Source organism: Carcharhinus amblyrhynchos, chromosome 25 (assembly GCF_965287045.1).
Source record: "Carcharhinus amblyrhynchos chromosome 25, sCarAmb.v2.hapA, whole genome shotgun sequence".
Taxonomy (NCBI): domain Eukaryota; kingdom Metazoa; phylum Chordata; class Chondrichthyes; order Carcharhiniformes; family Carcharhinidae; genus Carcharhinus; species Carcharhinus amblyrhynchos.
The window spans coordinates 11,639,659-11,661,269 of NC_137348.1; the positions used below are offsets into that span (position 1 = coordinate 11,639,659).

General features: G+C 43.8%; 1 protein-coding gene across 3 annotated transcripts in view; it reads right to left on the minus strand.

The window, feature by feature from the left end:
- LOC145358125 (SH2 domain-containing protein 3C-like) overlaps positions 1 to 21,611 on the minus strand; it is a 172,610-nt gene that overhangs the window by 9,140 nt on the left and 141,859 nt on the right. For all 3 annotated transcript variants that reach the window (XM_080211801.1, XM_080211803.1, XM_080211802.1), the window contains 6 exons: positions 12,596 to 12,724; positions 7,882 to 8,330; positions 6,780 to 6,904; positions 5,606 to 6,267; positions 3,310 to 3,425; positions 677 to 848 (listed from right to left, as the gene is read on the minus strand). In XM_080211801.1, the coding sequence (XP_080067927.1) occupies positions 677 to 848; positions 3,310 to 3,425; positions 5,606 to 6,267; positions 6,780 to 6,904; positions 7,882 to 8,330; positions 12,596 to 12,724 (1,653 nt within the window). The remainder of the gene's footprint in view (positions 1 to 676; positions 849 to 3,309; positions 3,426 to 5,605; positions 6,268 to 6,779; positions 6,905 to 7,881; positions 8,331 to 12,595; positions 12,725 to 21,611) is intronic.

Sequence of the window (21,611 nt, forward strand, 5' to 3'; positions counted from 1 at the left end):
TTTGAACGTGACTTAAACCCATTTATAGGACAAAAGAAATCAAAGCTTTGCCAGTGGTAATTGTTAATATTGAAACATAGAGGCAAGTGGATTGAAGCAGAGTGGAACTCCACTTCCACATCGCACCCTCTTCTGGTGATTTTTGTTAAACTTCCAATGCAGGCATAGGTAGATGAAGGAAATTGTACTTGGTGTTCAACATGGCACATTGGCACAGTGGTTAGCACTGCAGTCTCACAGCACCAAGGACCCAAGTTCGATTCCCCACTTGGGACAATGTCTGTGCGTAGCCTGCACATTCGCCCTAATCTCTGTGTGCATTTCCTCCAGGTGTTCCACTTTCCTCCCACAGTCTGAAAGACTTGCTGGTTAGGTGCATTGGCCATGTTAAATTCTCCCTCAGTGTATCCGAACAGGTGTCGGAGTGTGGCGACTAGGAGATTTTCACAGTAACTTCATTGCAGTGTTAATGTAAGCCTACTTGTGACACTAATAAATAAACTTTAAACAAACAACCTTAGCTCACCTCGGTGTTGAGAGCAGAATTGGGGAGGGGTAGGAGGAGATTTCCCAGCCAGTCTTTGGCTCAGGGAGGTTTATACACAGTACTGATCGTTGAATAAATGAAGGGTAAGAAACCTTTAAAGGAAATCATCTCTCTCTTTCCAGCACCCACCTGAGGCATTTCCAACGCCTTCATCACAGCAGCAAAGCCAAACATATTCCCCATGTTGCTCTTCAGTTCAGCAGCCAGCTGTATAGTTTTGTGTAGGAGAGCTGCCCTCTCCTCTGTGCTGCCAGTGCAGCCCAGAATATCCACTGCCATCATGATCGACATGGTATTGAACCTACAAAAAGAGCAAAAAAAAGAGCAAAATGCTGGAAATAAGCAGCGAGTTGCTTGGCAGAGAGAAATAGAGTTAACCTGCTGAAATTTGCATGTTCCTGGCACACATGTTGTGAGGTATGGAGGGGGAGACACGTAGAATAGGCAAGCAGTGTCCATTCCACCACCTTCCTGCTCACCTCCATAATCCATTGAGGGGTAAGGGAGGGGAGGCACTGCCACCTCATTTAAATGAGTAGTCAAGGGCCAGTTGACCCTGATAACATGCTGACCATGATGTAAATGTTTCACATGGGCAAACAAGCTGAAGAGGGCAGCCATACTTTGTTTAAAGGTCAAGAAGGAATGGGGAGGGGAGTCACACTCTGTAGCCTTTCCTATGCCAATTACAGGATACCAACCCCACCCCCGCAAACCCCTGCTCATTTCGTCCTCCCTGCTCCCTCCCTAACTGGCTGGCAGCTCCAGAGGGTGTATCTTCCTCCACTGTGAGGGCGCAAGTCCCACTCAACCCTTGTTAATCCACACCTCAGCGCTAGACAGCTGAGGGGAGGGTCAACGTGGAGCATGGTGGCTCCATTGTTTCCAGGGTGAGGAGGGGGGATGTGGGTGAGCCACCTCCACCCTCCTCCCTCCCATTATTCTACCCAATATTTCAGGTTGATGACCTTTCATCAGAACTGACCGTCAAAGAGTATGGTAGAGCTTTCTCAGTGCTCTGAGAGCTGCACTCTACTTTGAACCCCAGACTGATTCATTCAGTAAAAAATGTTACTCTGAACTGCTCTTCAAGAACATTTTCTCCTATGACTGATTGTCAGAATTCTGTTGGAATTCCCTCCTCATAGTTGATAACTATTCTTTATATGAGAAACTACTTGGCTAAGTATGTTTTGTAAAATAATATACATGTCACCTGTTCTAACATTCCTCCTTCCTCATCTATCTTTCTCTCTCTCATTCCCCCATTAGCCAATCTCATTCAGTTCCAGACTCTGAGGCCAGATTTTAACTCTGAATGAAAGGGTTTGTGTGAGTTAAATTGGCCCCTCCGAATTCAAAGATGAATGTCATTCACATTATCATCTGGTATTTTAAACTAATCTGATACAACAGATTTTACCTGCTACAAAGCAAAGATTTATCTTTAGCCCCTGTAAGTTTAACAGAGTCCACAACATCTAGAGTCTATGCTGAACTTGTTTAAAATTCATTTAAAGTTAAAATGCTCAAAGGTAAAATTAATGAATGATTTTATCATTGAAAACAACAGAAATAATTGTTGCAAGTGATAGTGAGAGATTTAAGCTTCCAAATGCCATGCCATCTTGTTCAAAATTGGCCAGTCGCTGTGCAAAATATAGCAAGTACATATTCACACTACTGTGGCCTGGATGTGGCTTCCAATCCAAGTGCAGCAACTTGCTTACAGCATATGTTTTGATGTACAGTACAGCATCATTCCTCACATTTGGAGGAGCGCACACTGCTCCCATGACTGCGTCACCCATGAGAGATTATGATCGTGCCAGTCTCAAGCCTTTCACTAGTCCATATGCGAGCAGCTGGAGGAAGGAGTGGGTGAGGATTCACCCTGTTTCCCTTGCAACTTGGGGGAATGTATCTCACCTCAGCTTGGCTGTGTTCTAAGTGGGAGAGCAGAGCGAAGGTACTCATCCTAACACACCTGCGTGTGCTTTTCCTTTGTTGAGCTGCACCCCCCACCCACCCACCTGACCCAGATATTGAGGTTTTTGTGAAACTAGGGATTTGACAATGGAGACGAGTGTTAGCTGGTCTCCAGCCTCTGCCTCCTGGCAGTCTAAGCTCTGTGGGGAATGCAACAACAGGGAACTCCCAAGTGTACTTCCAGTGGCAAATGCACTGCTTGCTGTGGTACTGAGCCCTACAGAAGCAGATGGTTTCAGAATTCAATCCCCAGCCTGAGGCAGATGATGGTCATGACCAAAATACTGGATTGTCAAAATTGGTCTTTACTTTTTTGGCTATGGAAGGGGGAAAAAAGTAATCAGCAATTGTCCCACTCCAGATTGCTATCGAGTGACTTCATCCTGTGATACCCCCTTATTGAGGAAAATCTTGTTGACCCTCACAAGCTCAGATGAAGAAAAGGCTTGGTTGCAGAGGAAAAACATCTTCAGAAGCGGGAGGAAGAAAGTGATTGTATCTTCTCCCCCCGAGGAAAGAAAAATAAAAAACTGAAATATTAATTCAGTTTGTAAATGTGTGCTGCAGTGGATACACTATCTGATTGAGTACAAGCAAACAGGTCTGTTCAAATATAGCGACAATGTCCCAATGAATTCAGTGGATATTTTACGAATTGATGCCAGACTTTTAAGAAGCTGTTGCTATGAGTCCTTCTGTTTTAAAGAAAATGAGCTGTGACACAGCCAAGAACACAGAACGTGGTTTGCATCACGACTCTCTGCTTCTCTCACCGTTCCAGTAGGTCGAGTCGGAGCTGGTGCCCGTGGGGAAGAGTGAGTAACTCCAGCCCTGAGCTCACTCCCATCTGCTTCTGCAGTTCCTTGGAAACAGCCAGTATCCTAGCAACCTGTGTGGACGGGATATAAAGGAGATTAATCAACTTGCACTCTCAGCAATTACAGGGCCACAAATAACAGGCATCGCATTCACCCGTTGAATATCGATCTGTTTATCAAACAGCATCTCTGCAGTTATTCTGGCAAGTGTGAAACATCAAGAGTCTCGATTAACGGTTAGGGACACACATTTGTCTCTCAGAGCAAACATGATAAATATCTGTGATCCACATTAGTCTTCAAACACAGCTAAAGATTTTAACTTTAGTTTAAAGGAATAGCATCACTATTGACCGAACAACTATATTGAAATTAGATTTTGGAATGGCTGGGAACATGCCAACAACATTTGCTTTAAGATAAATAAATAAATCAAATTTACCATCTTCCATTTCCTTGCTAACTCTTGTTTAGTGTACCTGTCACTGGCTCAGCTACCCTCTGGTGTCCCATCCAAGTGGCCATCCTTCATGTGAAGGCCTGAATAGTGCATGTCAGCATTTTATTCAACTATGGGTGGCATCACAGTTGAACCAGATCCTACCAAATATGTATCAGACATCCACTCAGCAGCAGTTTGAGTGTTGAGATAACAATTACAACCAGGATACCTGGCTGAATTGTACCTTCCCTAGATCAGGGACATGAAGTCAGCATCTAAATCCTGATGAGCTTAACTAACAGCACCAACAGTGGATCGAATCTGCGCCATTCCAGGCCCTTACAATCTCATTTTGATCACTGGTAGCAGAGATGTGGGTTCATGGCCCATTATGGATTTTGATGCATAACCTAGGCTTACAGTTCAATGCAGTGTATTTGGGTAGTGTGCATTGTTGAAGGCACTGGGTGGAATTTTACGAGAAAAATTCTAAGTACAGAGCTAGCGTAAAAATGGGAGCATTTCAGATCCGTTTTGTGGGTGAGTCCAAAATCTCAATGTTATGCACTTATTTTAAAAAATGGGCTAGACCATTTCTAGCCACTAGATGGAGTGGGCGGGGCGTAAATCGCCAGCCAACCTGTTGTATCAGCAGAGATAGCTATTTGCACATGTGCAGACCTCTGTGAGTGCACATGCGCAATTGCAACTAGTAGAGGGCTGACAGGTCTGAGAGAGAAAGATTTGTCAGGCCTCTGCTACTGCAGCTGTAGCTGGCCTTGGCCCAACACCGTCCCCCGCAGATATTATGGGGGTCCGCTGATGATCATGAGCCCTACACCACCTGGAAATATCCCCTCTTCCCCCTTGCTGCCCAGACCAATCACTGTGGTTTCCCCCCTCCTCCGCTCACCAATTATGATGCAGAGTCGCAGCAGGCCTGCATCCCTACCCTCCTACTGATCATGATACAGAGTCGCAGTGGGCCCCTCCTCTCCACCAATTGTAATGCAGTGAGGCTGGCACTGCCCAAGGAGCACCCCCGCCTGCCCTCAACCTCCCCAGGGGGTCTCCGGTTCTACTGGCGATGCCATCACAAGAATGAGGCCATACATGATCCTCGCTGAAGAGAAGCTCTCCTGGAGATGTTACAAATGCAGTTGAGCCCAGCCAAGTGTGTCATTACGCTAAATCCACGTAAATGCCATTTAAAATAAATTGAAACTATTTATTCAGCCTCTCAAATGGAAATTGGCAAAACACTCAATGCACCAGATATCCAGTGCCGGTCAGAGCACGAGAGGCGAGAAATCAGGCATAAACCTGACTTCTCGGCTCTTGTGTGATCTTACTGGCTTTCCCTGTCCATCAATGGTCAGGGTGAGCTGGTAAAATCACCCCCACTGACTTTTGGAGGGGACTGTAAACTCTGTTGGCCTATTCAGATCAATGTAGAAGAACCCCTGGCACTATTCAAAGAAGTACTCCTGGATGTCCTGTCCAAAATTTATCCCTCAACCAAAAAATAACTATATCCAATTAGTTATTAATTTAACTGTTGTTTGTAAGACTTTACTGTGCCTAAGTTAGCTGTCATATGCAGAACATACACTTCTAAGTTATTCATTGGCCTTGAGACATCTTTGGAACAACCTTAGGACATGAAAGGTATTATGTGAATGAAGATCTTGTGGCACCCAGCTGTCTAATTCTGGGTGAGATGTTGCTGAAAAGAAAAGAATGTTAATTCCGCAACACAAAATTGAAGATACAACTGGGGAGAATCAACCAGCACTCCGAGTTTCTCACCGTGCAATCTACTTTTGTGATGTGCTTGGCTGTTGTTTTGGGGTCCTCCTCAGCCAACAGCTCCTTGACTTTCTTTAGCACAGTCATCTCGAGAGGCTTGTTCTCCAAGGGAATAAGTGCTGACTGGTATCCATGCAGCTTGAAGGAAGACACCAGTTCAATGACTGGGGCTGTGAATGAGTGACGCTTCAGCCCCTCCTCTTTCACGCAAGTTGGTATTTGACTGAGGTATGTTTCTGTCTCCAGGATCCCAAAGTTCGTCTCAGATTGCCAACTGGAAATGTTGGGATTTTCCTCAACTTTCAACCGCTCCACATAGCTCTTTGCCATCATTTGGCTTTGTTTGAGGGCCAGTTCCAGTTGCTGCCTCTCCCAGTCAATAGGTGATGAGGGTCGCAATTCACAGTAATGGGTGTGTTCTGACTCTCTAAAGTTCTCCGATGCCTTTCTCTGGGCCGACTGTAAAGAGCCATGCAACGGTGTGGAATGTGTGCTGGTACAGTGCGGCCCACTTGAGGCCTGTGGGGAGCCTTCCCTGTTAGAGTCCTGACACAGTCTGTTGCTGATTGATGGGCTAAGCTGTGGCTCACTAGACCTCTGCAGTACTGGTGACGATGGTGTCATCCTGGCCACTCGACCTAATTGGCTTTTGTGCTTCAAGCCTGCAGAAAAGATGTTACAAAACGTTAATGCAAGTATTCGAATTCCCAAACCTCACTGTTCCTCTCTCATTGTCTCCTTTTGATGGCCTTGGCCCATTAGCGCTAGGCTGCAGTTCCATGAGACCTTGGTTGATTCCCATTGCCAGTGTCGATTCCTCATGCACAGACAGTGAAGTTTTTTGACAATGGAGGTGATTACAACTATGACCAGGGCCAGGTCTGAACTTGGAACTCAGCCTGAGGTTGATTGAGCCAGGAACTCAGACTGAGGTTGAGCCAGAGCCTGGGCTTGAAACTGAAATTGAGCTAGAGTATGAGCTCAAGCCTGGGCCTGAGATCATCTCAAGTCCACAAACACATGCATTTTCCAGCAATTAAAAAAAACTCTTAAAGATTCTACATTCTATCCTGCAGAGTATTACTGATTTTTAAATGATGATTAACAGAATTTGATTGAGTGTTTTGTTACTGAACCAAGAGACCCTGCACAATATTATCGACATTCCACTTACTTGTGCTATATTCTGGAGACAAGGGAATCTCGTTCACCGGAGACATTCCATGGTGAATATCCTTGATTTGATCCATACTGAGAGCAAAATTCCGGATTGTTTCCTTCTGCTGTGGTGACGGAATGCTGACAAAAGACAATGAGAACTGGTCAATAACTGGCTCTTTTGTTTACTCACTAACTTTTTAACTGATGAGAGGCTACAAAGTACTCTGATGTATCGTAATGCGAGAGTGAATGTTCCATCCCCAATTGGATCTGGACTACGAGCAACAGTAATTTTCCAGCCTGTAATTCTGGCCTGAGGCCTGGTTCATTTAAGCGAGTCTTATTAACATCAGGACAGCGGGCTGAGGATAAAGGTCTAATGAGGCAGCCAAATAGCTTCAAACCAGCAAATAACAGGCAGCTTCTTCAGCATATGCATTGCAAGAATAGGATGAGAATCCTGCTCTCTAAGGGTAGGGTATCCAGGATGGTAGGCTGCAAGCCTGGCTGGTTTTCAGACAGGATACTCCTGCTCCTCTCTGACCCACAGAAAAGGGTCCGAGTGTGATGCCCTCCATCTAACTTATTTCCATGTATGGTAATTAAGGCACAAATATAGCAGAGGCCCTCAATTTGCATTTTAAAGTGGGCTCACAGCCTGACTATAAAGAATGGCTCAAACAGCCCAGATGTAGGTCTGGGGAAACGTTCGCTGTCATGGTGATGGGCAGGGGAGTGCTGATAACTGTCTTGTCATTATTTTCAGGTCCCAGTTCCAACAAGTGGGATACCCTAAAATACGGTTCATTTTAATAAAAGTTGCCCACATTATGCCTCACTTTGTCTTCTGAAAGCACAGTTTTATGGTGGGATACATTTCCATTAGTGTTTGCCATGATTTAGAACTTCAACCAAGTGCCTTTTGGGCAATAAGGCAATTTGATCATGTAGGAAGTTGGAGGAATTACAACTGAACCTATTCCTGCCCTTGGCTAACATACAGACATACACACAGAGAATCCCTGTGACAGGAACTATGTCTAATGATCTGATCCTTGTTTTCTCAGGAGGAAAAACAGGCTACTTTTCTGGATTCCAAAATCCCAAATGTTTACCTGTTGCCACAGCTGTCACTTCGGATAATCTTGTCAGATGTCAGACCGTCCGTCATAGTCACACTCCGCCTCTTGATGTATCCACCTTTCTGGTTGGTTGGAGGGTGGGTCATGCTGTGCTTCCCATTGGACAGTCCATGGCTGGCCTCCAGGTAGCGGAGTGGAAGAGTGCGGTTGATTGGAGTGTAGATGACTGCGCCACTCTGCTCAGAGACAGGCTTGCGGTTCCCGATATAAAACCTGACCAGGGCAGGGATGTTGTCGAAGCTCTCACGCTCGAACAGATATTGGATGCGGGTGTAAGTCTCATTGGGTTTGATCATCACCTTGTTGATTTTAAAATGAAGAGGCTCATTTCGCCATCGGCAGGTCAGCACATAATCACCGACACACGTGAGTGAGTCGCGAATGAGGAATTCTCCATTCTTCTGCACCAGGTTCTCAGAAACCTGAAAAACAAAAGCTGATGTTTATCAAAAAGAGTCCAGGGATGTAAGAACAGGATTAACTCCCTACACCCTGTTACATCATTTGATTGGATCATTGTTGAACTGTTATCATCTTGCCTTATCTACCTGCGATGGTTCCATATCGAGGCAGCACAGTGGTACAGTGGTTAGCACTGCTGTCCCTAGCGCCAGAGATCCAGATTCAATTCCCAGCTCAGATCACTGTCGGTACGGAGTCTGCATGTTCCCCAGTGTCTGCATAGGTTTCCTCTGGGTGCTCCAGTTTCCTCCCACAGTCCGAAAGACATGTTCATTAGATGCATTGGCCATGCTAAATTCTCCCTCAGTGTACCTGACCAAGTGCCAGAGTGTGGAGACTAGGGGATTTTCACGGTAACTACATTGCAGTGTTAACGTAAGCCTACCGGTAACACTAATAAACAAACTTAAAAACTATCCTTCAATATCCTTTCCTAGTCAAAAATCTCAGTTTTGAAATTTTCAATTCGCTTCAACAGCTTCTTGTTGGGGGTGGAGTAGGGAATTGAGAGTCTCCAGTTTCTAACTTTGCTTATTACTTTATAAGTTCTTACAGCCAATACCTCAGCATGGACTCTATTAGTGAACTGGTGGATCCCTCCATATGGCCAGACAAACAAAGGAGATCCCAGATTTCATTTGCAGTTTGTGCTGTGCTACCATTAGCCATAATTAACATCCATGTTTGAGGGGGTAGGGGAAAGCAGCCAGTGTTTCTGATCCTGATAACTGTCCAGCAACCTCTCACCAGAAAGTGGATTTGTAATCTTTCTGGATGGGAAATGGGACAATGCCTGAATGGTGCGGTAAGTGGTTAAGACTGTGACATGTTATTGAAGCAGAGTAGAAGGTGCTTTGCAAAGCTGATCTGCCAGGCTCATCACTGACCCTGGCTACCTGAAAAGAAATTGTGCTGCAGGTATTTTTGCACCTTACTCTGGCTGGAAACAAAATTCAGAAAAAGAAAACTGTAAGAGGCAGAGATGGAACATTAGGGGTGAAGATACTGAGAAGCTGTCGACTGTGTGTTTGGCTGTCAGCTGCGCCTCACTCTCGCCACTCTGTGCCGTATATTTATGTCCGTAATGCATACAGCAGTAAAAATGTCAAACCGTTTTCCGACAGAGGGAAAGCAGAAGATGTATTGCACTTGTATACCTGTCTTTTAGGTGACTATCTCCCTCGATCACTCAATTCATATTCATGATAATACTCAGGGGAGCTATCACCTTGACATGTCAATTTGTTTTTGAACCAGATTCATTTCCGGAAGCTGGATTTTCTTTTTTCTTGTCAAATGCTCTACCGAACATCTTGAAAACATTGACTGAATCATGGGGTTTCAGTGGACAAGAACTAAATAGAGGAGTTAGTGTGTATAAATGTCAGAATTCTGAAATGTTTTTCTATCCCCTTCCTCAAGAGGCCGTAATCTATTTACAAGTATTATAAAATTATGGTCAGAAGTTATAAACCTGTGCAGCATTCTTACATATCACAAAATAATTACAGATGGTGATGGCATTTTGTCCACCTTAAACCACCTGTAAAGACCCTAACATTCCTCTATTGCAATATCCTAATTGCTCCTTCAATAATTCTAAATTTTCACCTGTACTGTTCTAGCTGGAACTCCACTCTATGTAATGAAAGTCCTTATGTCTGAATGAAACCATTTTTATTATTCTTGATATCATTTTTGCTTTTACTCCTTTAAACTGTATCTCAATACCATATTATCAAACTTAATTTTACAACTTTACCATTATCATTCCCTGAATAATCTTATAATTACCTCTTAAGGTCACCACTCAAATGCTACCTTTTGAGGTTGAAAGGCCAAAGATCCACCAGTCTTTCCACTTGATTTAAGACCCTGGACATTGAGGATCAGCCGTGTAACCTTTCTTCACCACTCCTCCAACACTTGATTGTTTTTCCTTGTGTCTCAGAGACTAGAACTCAGTAAAATTGGTCAAATTGAAATTTGACCAGATCATTATAGTGTCTGGGCAAAACTTACAATGAATGTTTTCAAGACTGAGGTAGATGGATTCTTGGCTAATAAGGCGATCAAAGCGTATATAGCGGGTGGACAGGATAATGGCACTGAGGCCGCAATCAGATCAACCATGATCTTATTGTGTGGCTGGCAGGCTCAAGGGGCCAAATGGCCTATCCCTGCTCCTAACTGGTATATTTATATATTCACCTCTGTGTTGTTGATATAATTCATTGTTCTATTGACTTTATTGATTGCTGGTTTGCATTGGTTCATCATGTTGAGTGCCAAATATACCAAGATTCCAAAGTCTCTTTCAGCTAGTTATTTCAACATCACTTTAGCTACACGACCCTAAATTATCACAGTTACTGCTCTTAAAAAAGTACTTCATTAGCCATAGAGGACTTCGAGACATATAGTGGTCTTGAAAAGTGCCACATAAATGAACTTCTTTCAGTCCTTCCATTCCTTTGATTCTTTCCTTTCATTCCTCCCTATGTATAATACGGACAATCCCCAGACTTACAATGCAGTTGTTTCCTGAAAACCACGTCTCAAGACAAAATGTCACGGGTTGGAACTGATTTTCCCCTAAGAACAATGTTTTAAATTGGGGATTGGTTCCCAATACCCTATTTTCACCAAAATAACCCAGAATTTTATACTCAATCAGTTATTAAAAAAAAGCAATCAATTAATATTATAAAACATAAATTTTGAGAAGAAGTTTGGAACACAAAAATTCATCAGGTAAAAATACATCAGAACAACAACTAATCATCTTGAGTCGAGGAGATGGGCAGCGCAGAACATCTATGCGCACATATGAATGTTTGAACTTGTTACACGATGGCACAATGGTTACTACTGCTGCCTCACAGCGCCAGGGACCCAGGTTCGATTCCCGGCTTGGGTCACTGTCTATGTGGAGTTTGCACTTTCTCCTCGTGTCTGCGTGGATTTCCTCTGGGTGCTCTGGTTTCCTCCCACAGTCCAAAGATGTGCGGGTTAGGTTGATTGGCCATGTTAAAATTGCCCCTTAGTGTCCTGAGATGCATTGGTTAGAGGGATTAGTGGGTAAAATATCTAGGGATATGGGGGTAGGGCCTGGGTGGGATTGTGGTCAGTGCAGACTCGATGGGGCAAATGGCCACTTTCTGTACTGTAGGGTTTCAATGATTCTATGATTTAAACTCTTACCTTTACAACATTCGAGTTACACGAACGTCATTTACAACATTTATAAATTGATACAGTTTTGAATTTACAATGTCGGTTTCGACTTTATAAGTGAACAATCCAGTATTTTACACTTGCTGGTATTACTTTTTTTGCTATACAAATGTTGTCAGACCACATTCAGACATTTCCATGTATAAAATTTATTTTGTGAAGCCAGTGAGAAAGAGAAGCAGATTCATTTTTTTTTTAATGGCACTGCCCTTTCCCAATTTCCATGCATCTTCTGTTGAAGGCTTGTGCTGAAGCCTTGCCCTGGTACCTCACCCAATGTAATAATGTGGAAATTGGACAATCAATGTTACTCAGCCTGGCCTGAGCACAAAATCCAGACACACATCCTGAAGAACGTGTGAACAAATAGGAGAGGAAAGTAAAATGTGGGCTTCAAATCAAACCTTCAAGCGGAACAATCCTGAATTTAAGAATCAAGATTCTTCAACAGAATTAGAAAAACAGTTTAATCTGAAAAGGCCGTTTCCACTCATCAGCACTTGCTATGTAACTATCCAGGACAAAAGGGGGGGTTTTCAAATGTTTTTATTGCAACAGTGTGGGTGAGTGCCATAACGTAAAGCAAATTCCCAATGAACACAAGCAAACAACTCTTAACCACCTATGCATTTCAGAACTACCCAAAAGAATTTGAAGTCTAATTGTTAAAATTAAAAAGCCAATTAATGTTGTAATCTAATCTTCTGACATTCATCAAAACTAAGAATTCTGTTCTTTTTGGCTATCATCTTTGGCATCTTAACACTCCTTGATATAATAATCTCCAACACATACTACACCCCTTGATATAATAATCTCCAACACATATACATCTCTTGATATAACAGTGTCAAGCACATGTTATACTCTCTGATATAATAGTCTCCAACATAGCCTGTGATCTAACTTAAAATACAAGGCTTTACAATTCCATTGTTTCATTAATAGAAAAATTATTTAAAATGCCATTTCTCCAAAAATGCTTTACCTCCCGTGGAATGCGCCCATGATACCAGGCATGACTCCGCAGGTCTGTGCTACTCAGTTTCAGTTCTTCCTCCAATTCTTTGTGCAGTTTCTCAGGGCTGGAATCCAAGATGTATTTGTCTTTTGAAAACTGCAGAAACAAGAGAAACTGAACATTAGTGGAATCAATAATTGGCAGCCTTTGAATTAAGTTCTGTTTATTTATTGTCTATAATGTGCTTTTAATGCCTATCACCCATTTCTGATCCATAGCACCTGTCCGGTTCACCAACCAGTCTTAAAAGTTGCTGAATCTTTCAAAGTTCATGGGCACCTGCTTTAACACAGTCTCCTAAACTGGATGGATGTCACTGATTGACCATTTTGGCTCCCACGTACCCCAGATGTTGAGGGATTCCCAAGTAGGTTGATATAGAGCATAGAACACTTCAGCCCACAAGTTGCGCCGATCATATCCATACCTACCAGGACTATCTATAACTCTCAAACAAATTAAATCCCATGTACTCATCCAGAAGTCTCTTAAAAGACCCCAGCGAGTTCGCCTCTACCACCACCGATGGCAGCCGATTCCACTCACTCACCACCCTCTGAGTGAAAAACTTACCCCTGACATCTCTGTACCTGCTCCCCAGCACCTTAAACCTGTGTCCTCTTGTAGCGACCATTTCAGCCCTGGGAATTAGCCTCTGAGAATCCATCCTATCTATTACCTCTCAGCATTTTATAAACCTCTATCAGGTCGCCACTCTATCTTCATCTCCAGGGAGAAGAGACCTAGCTCCCTCAACCTATCCTCATAAGGCACGCCTCCCAATCCAGGCAACATCCTTGTAAATCTCCCCTGCACCCTCTCAATAGCTTCCACATCCTTCTTGTGGTGAGGCGACCAGAACTGCATACAGTACTCCAAGTGGGGTCTGACAAGGGTCTTATAAAGGGTCTTATATCTTGAAACCAGTTGAGAAACTGTTTAGCTACACACGGAGTAGCCAGTCTAACAACCTTATTTTTCTACTTTTGTACTTACCAATGGTACTGCAAATGGGAGTTGCTTTGGCAAATTGTGTTAGTTTCAAGCAAAGAACTGTTATAGATCTCTCTAGTTTTACTGTTGTTCAGAAAGTACAGTCTAATAGACCCAATCCATCACTGAGAACACACCCTCCCTCAGAGTGATTCACTGTCAACAAATCACTTCTGAAGTGCAGTCATTGATGAAATGGCAGCCAATTTGCACACAACAGGGTTGCACAAACAGCAATGAGATAATGACCAGACTATTTGTTTTAGTGATGTTGGTTGAGTGATAACTGTTTGTTAGAACACCAGAGAGAACTCCTTTGCTTTTTCGTGGAATGGTATTGGATTGTTACGAATCTGAAGAGAGAGAATGGCCTGAGTTTTTAGAATGGCAGTGGCTCGGAACATATCCCCTCTGGCTTTCAAAGCCTAGATGCCAATATATACAAGCCTTGGGGGGGGGGGGTGTTGGGGGGGTTGGTAGTTGGTGGGCATGAAGAGCAATCAGGGAGGAAGGATGTTTGGCAGGGGAGGGGCTTTTGATGGAACCGAGAAACCCCTCTTTTCTTTCCAAGCTTGACTGTTACCAGGATTCCCTCCCAAGATGTCATCCACCTACCAGCTTAAATAATGAGGCTGGGTGGGAGACAGTCCTTAAGTAGTCATTAGTTGGCCACTTTAGAGCCTCAGTTGGGGCAAGAGTGAACTTTCCGTCCCCAGGCCATGCCCGTCACAGCGTATAATCGCCATGAGATTGGGCTGGGTAGGAACCTAGAGGAAATACTAACCATTCAATTTCATGCTCCTCCCCCACCTCCCCTCAGAACCCACTTGGGGCAGGAACACAAAATTTTGGCCAATAAAATCAATGGAATACCATTTCCCTTTGTGCTAAAGTACATTTTCATTGTTTGGGTCCCAGTCCTCATAGAACCTATTCGACCCGGAGGTATCTCCACTGGGCATTATTATTTTCCTAAACATCCACATGCCCAATTTCCAACCAGGTGCTGCTGGACCATGGTCAGGAATAGGAAGGATTTCAACGAACTGCAGCCTGCAGGACCACCACCTACATTGAGCTCAGATCATTTAGCACAGAGTGAGGATGCAAGAAGTTTTGCTCTCTGCACGGACCACATGCTGCATTTACTCACTGAGCAAGAGGCAGATCAAAGGCTAATTCTTTATAAAACAAAGTGAAATTGGAAGACAAATGTGGACAAGGAAAGGCATGAAAATTCTGCCATATGGAGTGAAAAATAAATGCCTTATTGCAAAATCATACCAACCTACTGCCCCTCTCCCCCCCGTCAGCACACCCTCCCATGGTGCCTGACGGTCACAGCACTGCTGTTGCCATTGCTATAGATTTTCCTGGAATCTCCAGGAATTGAAGCCTAATCTTAGGGATCCTGCTGTGAGCAAATCTGAAACATTATTTAGAATTTACTTTGAATCACTTTAATTAGCTATAAAACTGTGAGGATGGGGAAGTGTGCTGAAAGGCTCTAATTGTTTGTGGTGTTTGGAGTTTAGGGCTTGGTGTGTTGTGGCGAGGGCTGGGTGGCACAGTGGTGCCTCGCAGCACCAGGGATCCAGGTTCAATTCATGGCTTGGGTCACTGTCTGTGCGGAGTCTGCAGATTCTCCCTGTGTCTGCATGGGTTTCCTCCTATGATCCAAAGATGTGCCAATAGGTGCTTTGGCCAAGCTAAATTCTCCCTCAGTGTACCCAGACAGGCGTCGGAGTGTGGTGACTCGGGATTTTAACAGTAACTTGATTGCAAGTTGTGATTTTAAGCCAAGTTGTGACACTAATAAATAAACTTAAAAAAATAGAGGTGCTATAGAAGGGGCTGGATCTGTAATATAAAGGGAGTGTGGTGATTCAGTGTTGTGAACCATAGAACCCTACAGTGCAGAAAGAGGCCCTTCTGCCCAGCAAGTCTGCACCAAACACAATCCCACACAGGCCCTACCCCCATATCCCTACACATTATATCCACTAATCCCTCTAACCTACGCATCCCTGGACACTAAGGGGCAATTTCTTAGCATGGCCAATCAACCTAACCCACACATCTTTGGACTGTGGGAGGAAACTGAAGTACAGTGTTATACTGAGGATTGTGTTATACAAGCAGGGCTAAGGTGTATCAGGAATCTCATATAAATGTAATGAGTCAAAATTTCCTTGCATTTAACTCATCAGTGCTGATGGCGATGGCATTAGCTGTTTTCTGATCTCATTCTCCTGCTCACTTCTGATTTACTAGCTGGCTCAGGAGAGTTCGGTTGCTTTTGATTTTGTTGAATGAGTAAGATCTATTCCACTGCTGTGACTGCAAATACACCGCCTGTGGTGCAGATTCAGGTCAGCTGGTGATGTAATGTTTTATTTTTACTCTACTGTTTTGCTGGTTGTGATTCCCGTGAGATGGGTGAGATTTAATCATCAGAATCCAGTTAGCATTCAGACCTGGGATTTACTGGGAAAGAGAGAGAGAGTAGGGTGAAATAAGGGAAGAAGAAAACACAAATGAAGAAAATGCTGAATGAATGAATGATGGAGAACAAGAGAAACCATTGAAGTGAGGAGAAAAACAGTGATACGTAAAGGGGAGGAGAAGTAAAAAAGCAAGGAGCAAAATGGGGCAGAGACAGGTAGAGATATTGAAGCTACAACGATTGCAGCAGCTCAAAAGCTTTTTGCTTCACATCAATTTGTAGTGTAGTCAGTGATGAGGCAAAGCCATTTCCCTAGAGAAGGCAATGCCACTCCACTCCAGAGCCCTATCAGGTACTGCTTCCAGATTTGCTTTAGCTGTTCAACCACCATGAATGGCTCTTCACACAATCACATAATTGTTACAGCACAGAAGGAGGCCATTCAGCCCACTGTGTCTGCATCAGCTGTCTGAATGAAATATTCACTTAGTGGCATTCCCCACCCTGCATCTTCTTCCTTTTCAAATAATAATCCAGTGCCCTCTTGACTATCTGGATTGATCCTGCCTCCACCCCACCTCAGGTAGCCATTCCAGACCTTAACCACTCGCTGCATGAAAAACCTTCTTGTATCTCCACTGCTTTTTTTGCCAATTACTTTAAGTCTGTGCCTGCTCTTTCTTGATTCTTCTACCAATGGGAACAGTTTCTCCCTATCTATTCTATCAAAGCTGCTCATGATTTTGAATATCTCTATCAAATTTCCTCTCAACCATCTCTTCAAGGAAAACAGCCCCAATATCTCCAATCTATCGATGTAACTGAAGTCCTTTATCCCTGGAACCATTGTCTAAATCTTTTCTAAACTGTCATTAATGCCTTTAAGTCATTCCAGAAGTGTGACACACAGAACTAGATGCAGTATCCAGTTGAGACTGAACAAGTGTTTTATACAAGTTTAACGTAACCTCCTTGTACTCTATGCACTGATTAATGAAGCCTGGGATTCAAGGATGGAAGTGACATTGTGGCACTGAGATAATAGCACTGGACAATTAATCCAGAGACCAAGGATAATGCCATGGGTTCAAATGGTGGAATTTAAATTCTGCCTTGAAAGACCATAAGGCGTAAGAGTAGAACTAGGCCATTCTGCCCATCAAGTTTGCTATCATTGATTGATGTAGAAACCCATTGAGTTCACTAATGCCTTTTGGGGGAGGAATCTGCCATCTCTACCTAATCTGGTCTACATGTGACTTCAAATCCATAGCAATGTGGTTGACTCTTAAATGCCCTTTGAAATGACTTAGCAAGCCATAAAGTTCAGGAGCAATTAGCAGAGGGCAAGAAAATGCTGCACTTACATCCCGTCAAAGAACATTTCTTTAAAAGACTACAATAACAGACAGCTACACATTTGTGGAACCTGAGGCTCAGCTCTGCTGCTCTGAAAGGGTGGACATGAAAAATCGATATTTCATCCTGTACAGGTCGTCTTACCACAGCTAAGCACTGTGCAAGATTGATGTAAAACTGATACCAGCATAAACTGGGCAAATAGAAGCAGTTCCTTGCCTTGGGCAAATTACCACTGTGGGGAAAAGGGGGTATTGTCTTCGTTTTACTGGGGTATTTGTATCACACTTTAGAATGTTGAGCAGCTGGAAACCAGACCTGTATTTGGCCTGTTGAATGTATCATTTGTTATGCGACGTTCGATCTAAGGCAGCCGATTTGTCATTAGTGACAAATACAGACAGTCTGTACAACAGGGCTGAACTGTGACCCTTGACCCCCAATCAACAAATTAAATGATGACCCATTCTGAGTGGCGCACTTTGAACTGATCAGCCTCTAATGTTTTCTGGCTAATAAAACTCATCCCCTTGACCCCAGTAACACATTTAAGCAGTTTTTTAAATGTTCCTGGAGTTTTAATTGTAAACTCTAATTAATTGTTTATCAGTTAGCTCCTTCCATTCCTCTTCAAGATCAGGGAGAAGACAAAACAGCAGTCAATGTCTGATAATTGTATGTCCCAGATAATGATGAGTGTTTTCAACTCAGCCATTCATTACCATATAAAATACAGTCCTAATTCAGAGCTGCTGGTAACATATGGGAAGTAGGAACAGTGCCTGCCTTACTAAGGGTACGGAGGAATGTTGTTCTCTCACTCGCACCCCACATATTCCACAAACATTCCTTTGACAGCAGGCGAACATCCTTGTGCAGCATGACAGAGATGTTACGTAGCGAAGGAACTTGCATTTATATAGCACCTTTTGAAAATCTCAGGATTTCCCAATAAGAAGTCTCAGAACACCAGGTTAAAGTCCAACAGGTTTATTTAGTATCACGAGCTTTCGAAGTGCTGCTCCTTTTGACCTGATGAAGGAGCAGCACTCCAAAAGCTTGTTATACCAAATAAATTTGTTGGACTTTAACCTGGTGTTCTGAGACTTCTTACTGTGCCCACCCCAGTTCAACACTGGCATTTCCACATCAGGATGTCCCATAGTATCTTACAGCCAATTAGGTACAGTTTTATGGAAATGCAGCAGCCAATTTGCACACAGCAGGGTCCCCACAAACAGTAATGAGATAATGCCTGGATAGTGATGTTGCTGGAGGGATGAATGTTGGCCAAGTGGAAGAAGCACAGTAAGAAGTCTGACAACACCAGGTTTAAGTCCAACAGATTTATTTGATAGTAAACTCACAAGCTTTCGGGGTTTGTCCCTTTGGAAAGCTTGTGAGTTTACTATCAAATAAATCTGTTGAACTTAAACCTGGTGTTGTCAGACTTCTTACTGTGTTTACCCCAGTCCAAGGCTGGCATCTCCACATCAAGTGGAAGAAGACTAGAGAGAGAGAATGACAAATAGACAGCTTGGGGAGTGGGGGGTGGTGGTTGCTGGGAGTGTAGAACAGGGTCAAAGAAGATAAGAAGGGTCCAATGGGGAGGGACAGAGAACTCAGCAATGTCTTACTGGGAACCGTAATGGGTCTGAGCAAAGTTTGGAGAGGGGGAGGAACGAAATGGACGGGTCACGGAGCTGGGAGATTTTCAAAGACCCCCCACCATCCTGTCCCCACCCATGAAAGATTCTGCCGCGCTGTATTGTCAGTACCCGACGCTTCATCAAACGGGATCCCTAAAAATTGAGCTGTCTCTATCAGGGTTAGTCCCATCTCTGGGAGGAAGAATTAGAAGATCAGACCGAGTAGCGGTGGGCCAGAGTGGTAAATAATGCCCATGGTGCAGTGGCAGAATTCATGTGAAATTTAAAGCCATCCGCCCCAGCCCATAAACTGGTCTGCTGTAAGATAGCAATCGGGGCCATTAGTCACCTTAAAAATTGTGCCATTTAGCAAGTAAGGCATATTTTAAATACAACAAGCGCAATCCATCAGTATGTGGCTATTTTTACTTTGCTCCTTTTTCATCTTGACAGCAGCAATATCTAAGGAATATTTTAAGAGAGATACAGTATAAATTAAGAGGAGAAAAGGAGCCAAGAGCTGCTACAAATGCTTTAAAAAGCATATTCTTTGTGTTTGTTGCTGCATTGAATATTAATCAAGTTGAATGAATAAGATGAGCTTTTATTAACACTCAGGCACCTGACGCAGGCTCGAATCATGCGGCTGTCTCCCCTCCCCCGCCACTCTGTGCCTGGGAGGTTGCAGGAGGATGAGGTAATGTCTGGCTCACTTGCGCCTTTTCACAATGCGTTTTACCGCAAGCCTTCAGCAAGCAACATCTTTCCCTTTGCACACACCTCACCTACACCATGTCCAATACAATGCAGCGACCCACAGATGCCAGGCAAAAAGCAAATGCTCTAAAGCCTCGGCTATTTCAATAAATTAGAGAGGGGCGGGTGGCGGATGAGGTAGGAGCAAGTTGTGACTTATGCTTTGCAAAAGAATTCACTAAATTATAAAAACTGTTGGACTTGCTGCAGGTGATGGAAATAGACCCGGTTACGTGTCTGTGTGTGTGAGAGAGATGTGCACACATAGAGTGAGAAATATCGACAGTGGCAGGAAGTTGCTGTAACGCAATCTGTCCCTGGAGATTTCCAGCATTTACATTGCACCTGCTGGCCCTGCACACACAAATACACACACACACACAGCAGAGAGGGCCAATTCTACATAATCAGCACCTTTTATAAAAGGGCAGGCGTGGGACTCAACATCCCTGGAAAGCTGAAGATAACCTTCACATGAAGAAATCTAGTTCTATTACATTCTCACTTCTAAAAAATTAGTGTTAAAAATAACATTGTGTCTGGTATCGTGGTGGAATGATGTGGATATGCCGGCATTGGACTGGGGTAAACACAGTAAAAAGTCTGACAATACCAGGTTTAAGTCCAACCGATTTATTTGATAGTAAACTCAAAACTGTGTGCAGTTCTGGTCGCCTCACTATAGGAGGGACGTGGAAGCTATTGAAAGGGTGCAGAGGAGATTTACAAGGATGTTGCCTGGATTGGGAGGCATGCCTTATGAAGATAGGTTGAGGGAGCTGGGACTCTTCTCCCTGGAGAGACGAAGGTTGAGAGGCGACCTGATAGAGGTTTATAAGATGTTGAGAGGAATAGATAGGGTGGATTCTCGGAGGCTATTTCCCAGGGCTGAAATGGTCGCTACAAGAGGACACAGATTTAAGGTGCAGAGAAGCAAGTACAGAGGAGATGTTAGGGGTAAGTTTTTCACTCAGAGGGTGGTGAGTGAATGGAATCGGCTGCCGTCGGTGGTGGTGGAGGCGAACTCGCTGGGGTCTTTTAAAAGACTTCTGGATGAGTATATGGGATCTAATGGGATTGGGGGTTATAGATAGGTCTATGGCTTAGTAGGTATAGAAGTGATCGGCGCAACTAGTGGGCCGAAGGGCCTGTTTGTGCTGTAGTGTTCTAAGTTAAGCTCACAAGCTTTCGGGGTTTGTCCCTTCGTCAGGTGAATGGTGAATTCTGGCCTCAGACAGAGCATATAAAGCACAGACAGTTTACAGATTACTGATTAGAATGTGAATCTTTACACCTAACCTGCTGTTCAAGTCCTAACGTGGCCGACACTGTGAGTGGAAGGAGCACTGATCACAGGTTAAAGAGATGTGTACTGTCTCCAGACAGTACAGTAAGTGAGGTTTTGCAAACCCAGGCAAGTCACGGGGGTTACAGATAGTGCGACATGACCCCAAGATCCCTGTTGAGATCGTCCTCATGTGTGTGGAACTTGGCTATCAGTCTCTGCTCAGCGACTGCGCTGTCGTGTGTCGTGAAGGCCGCCTTGGAGAATGCTTACCCGAAGGTCAGAGGCTGAATGCCCGTGACCACTGAAGTGGACTTGAACAGCAGGTTAGGTGTAAAGATTCGCACTCTAATCAGTAATCTGTAAACTGTCTGTGCTTTATATGCTCTGTCTGAGGCCAGAATTCGCCATTCACCTGATGAAGGGACAAACCCCGAAAGCTTGTGAGTTTACTATCAAATAAATCAGTTGGACTTAAACCTGGTGTTGTCAGAC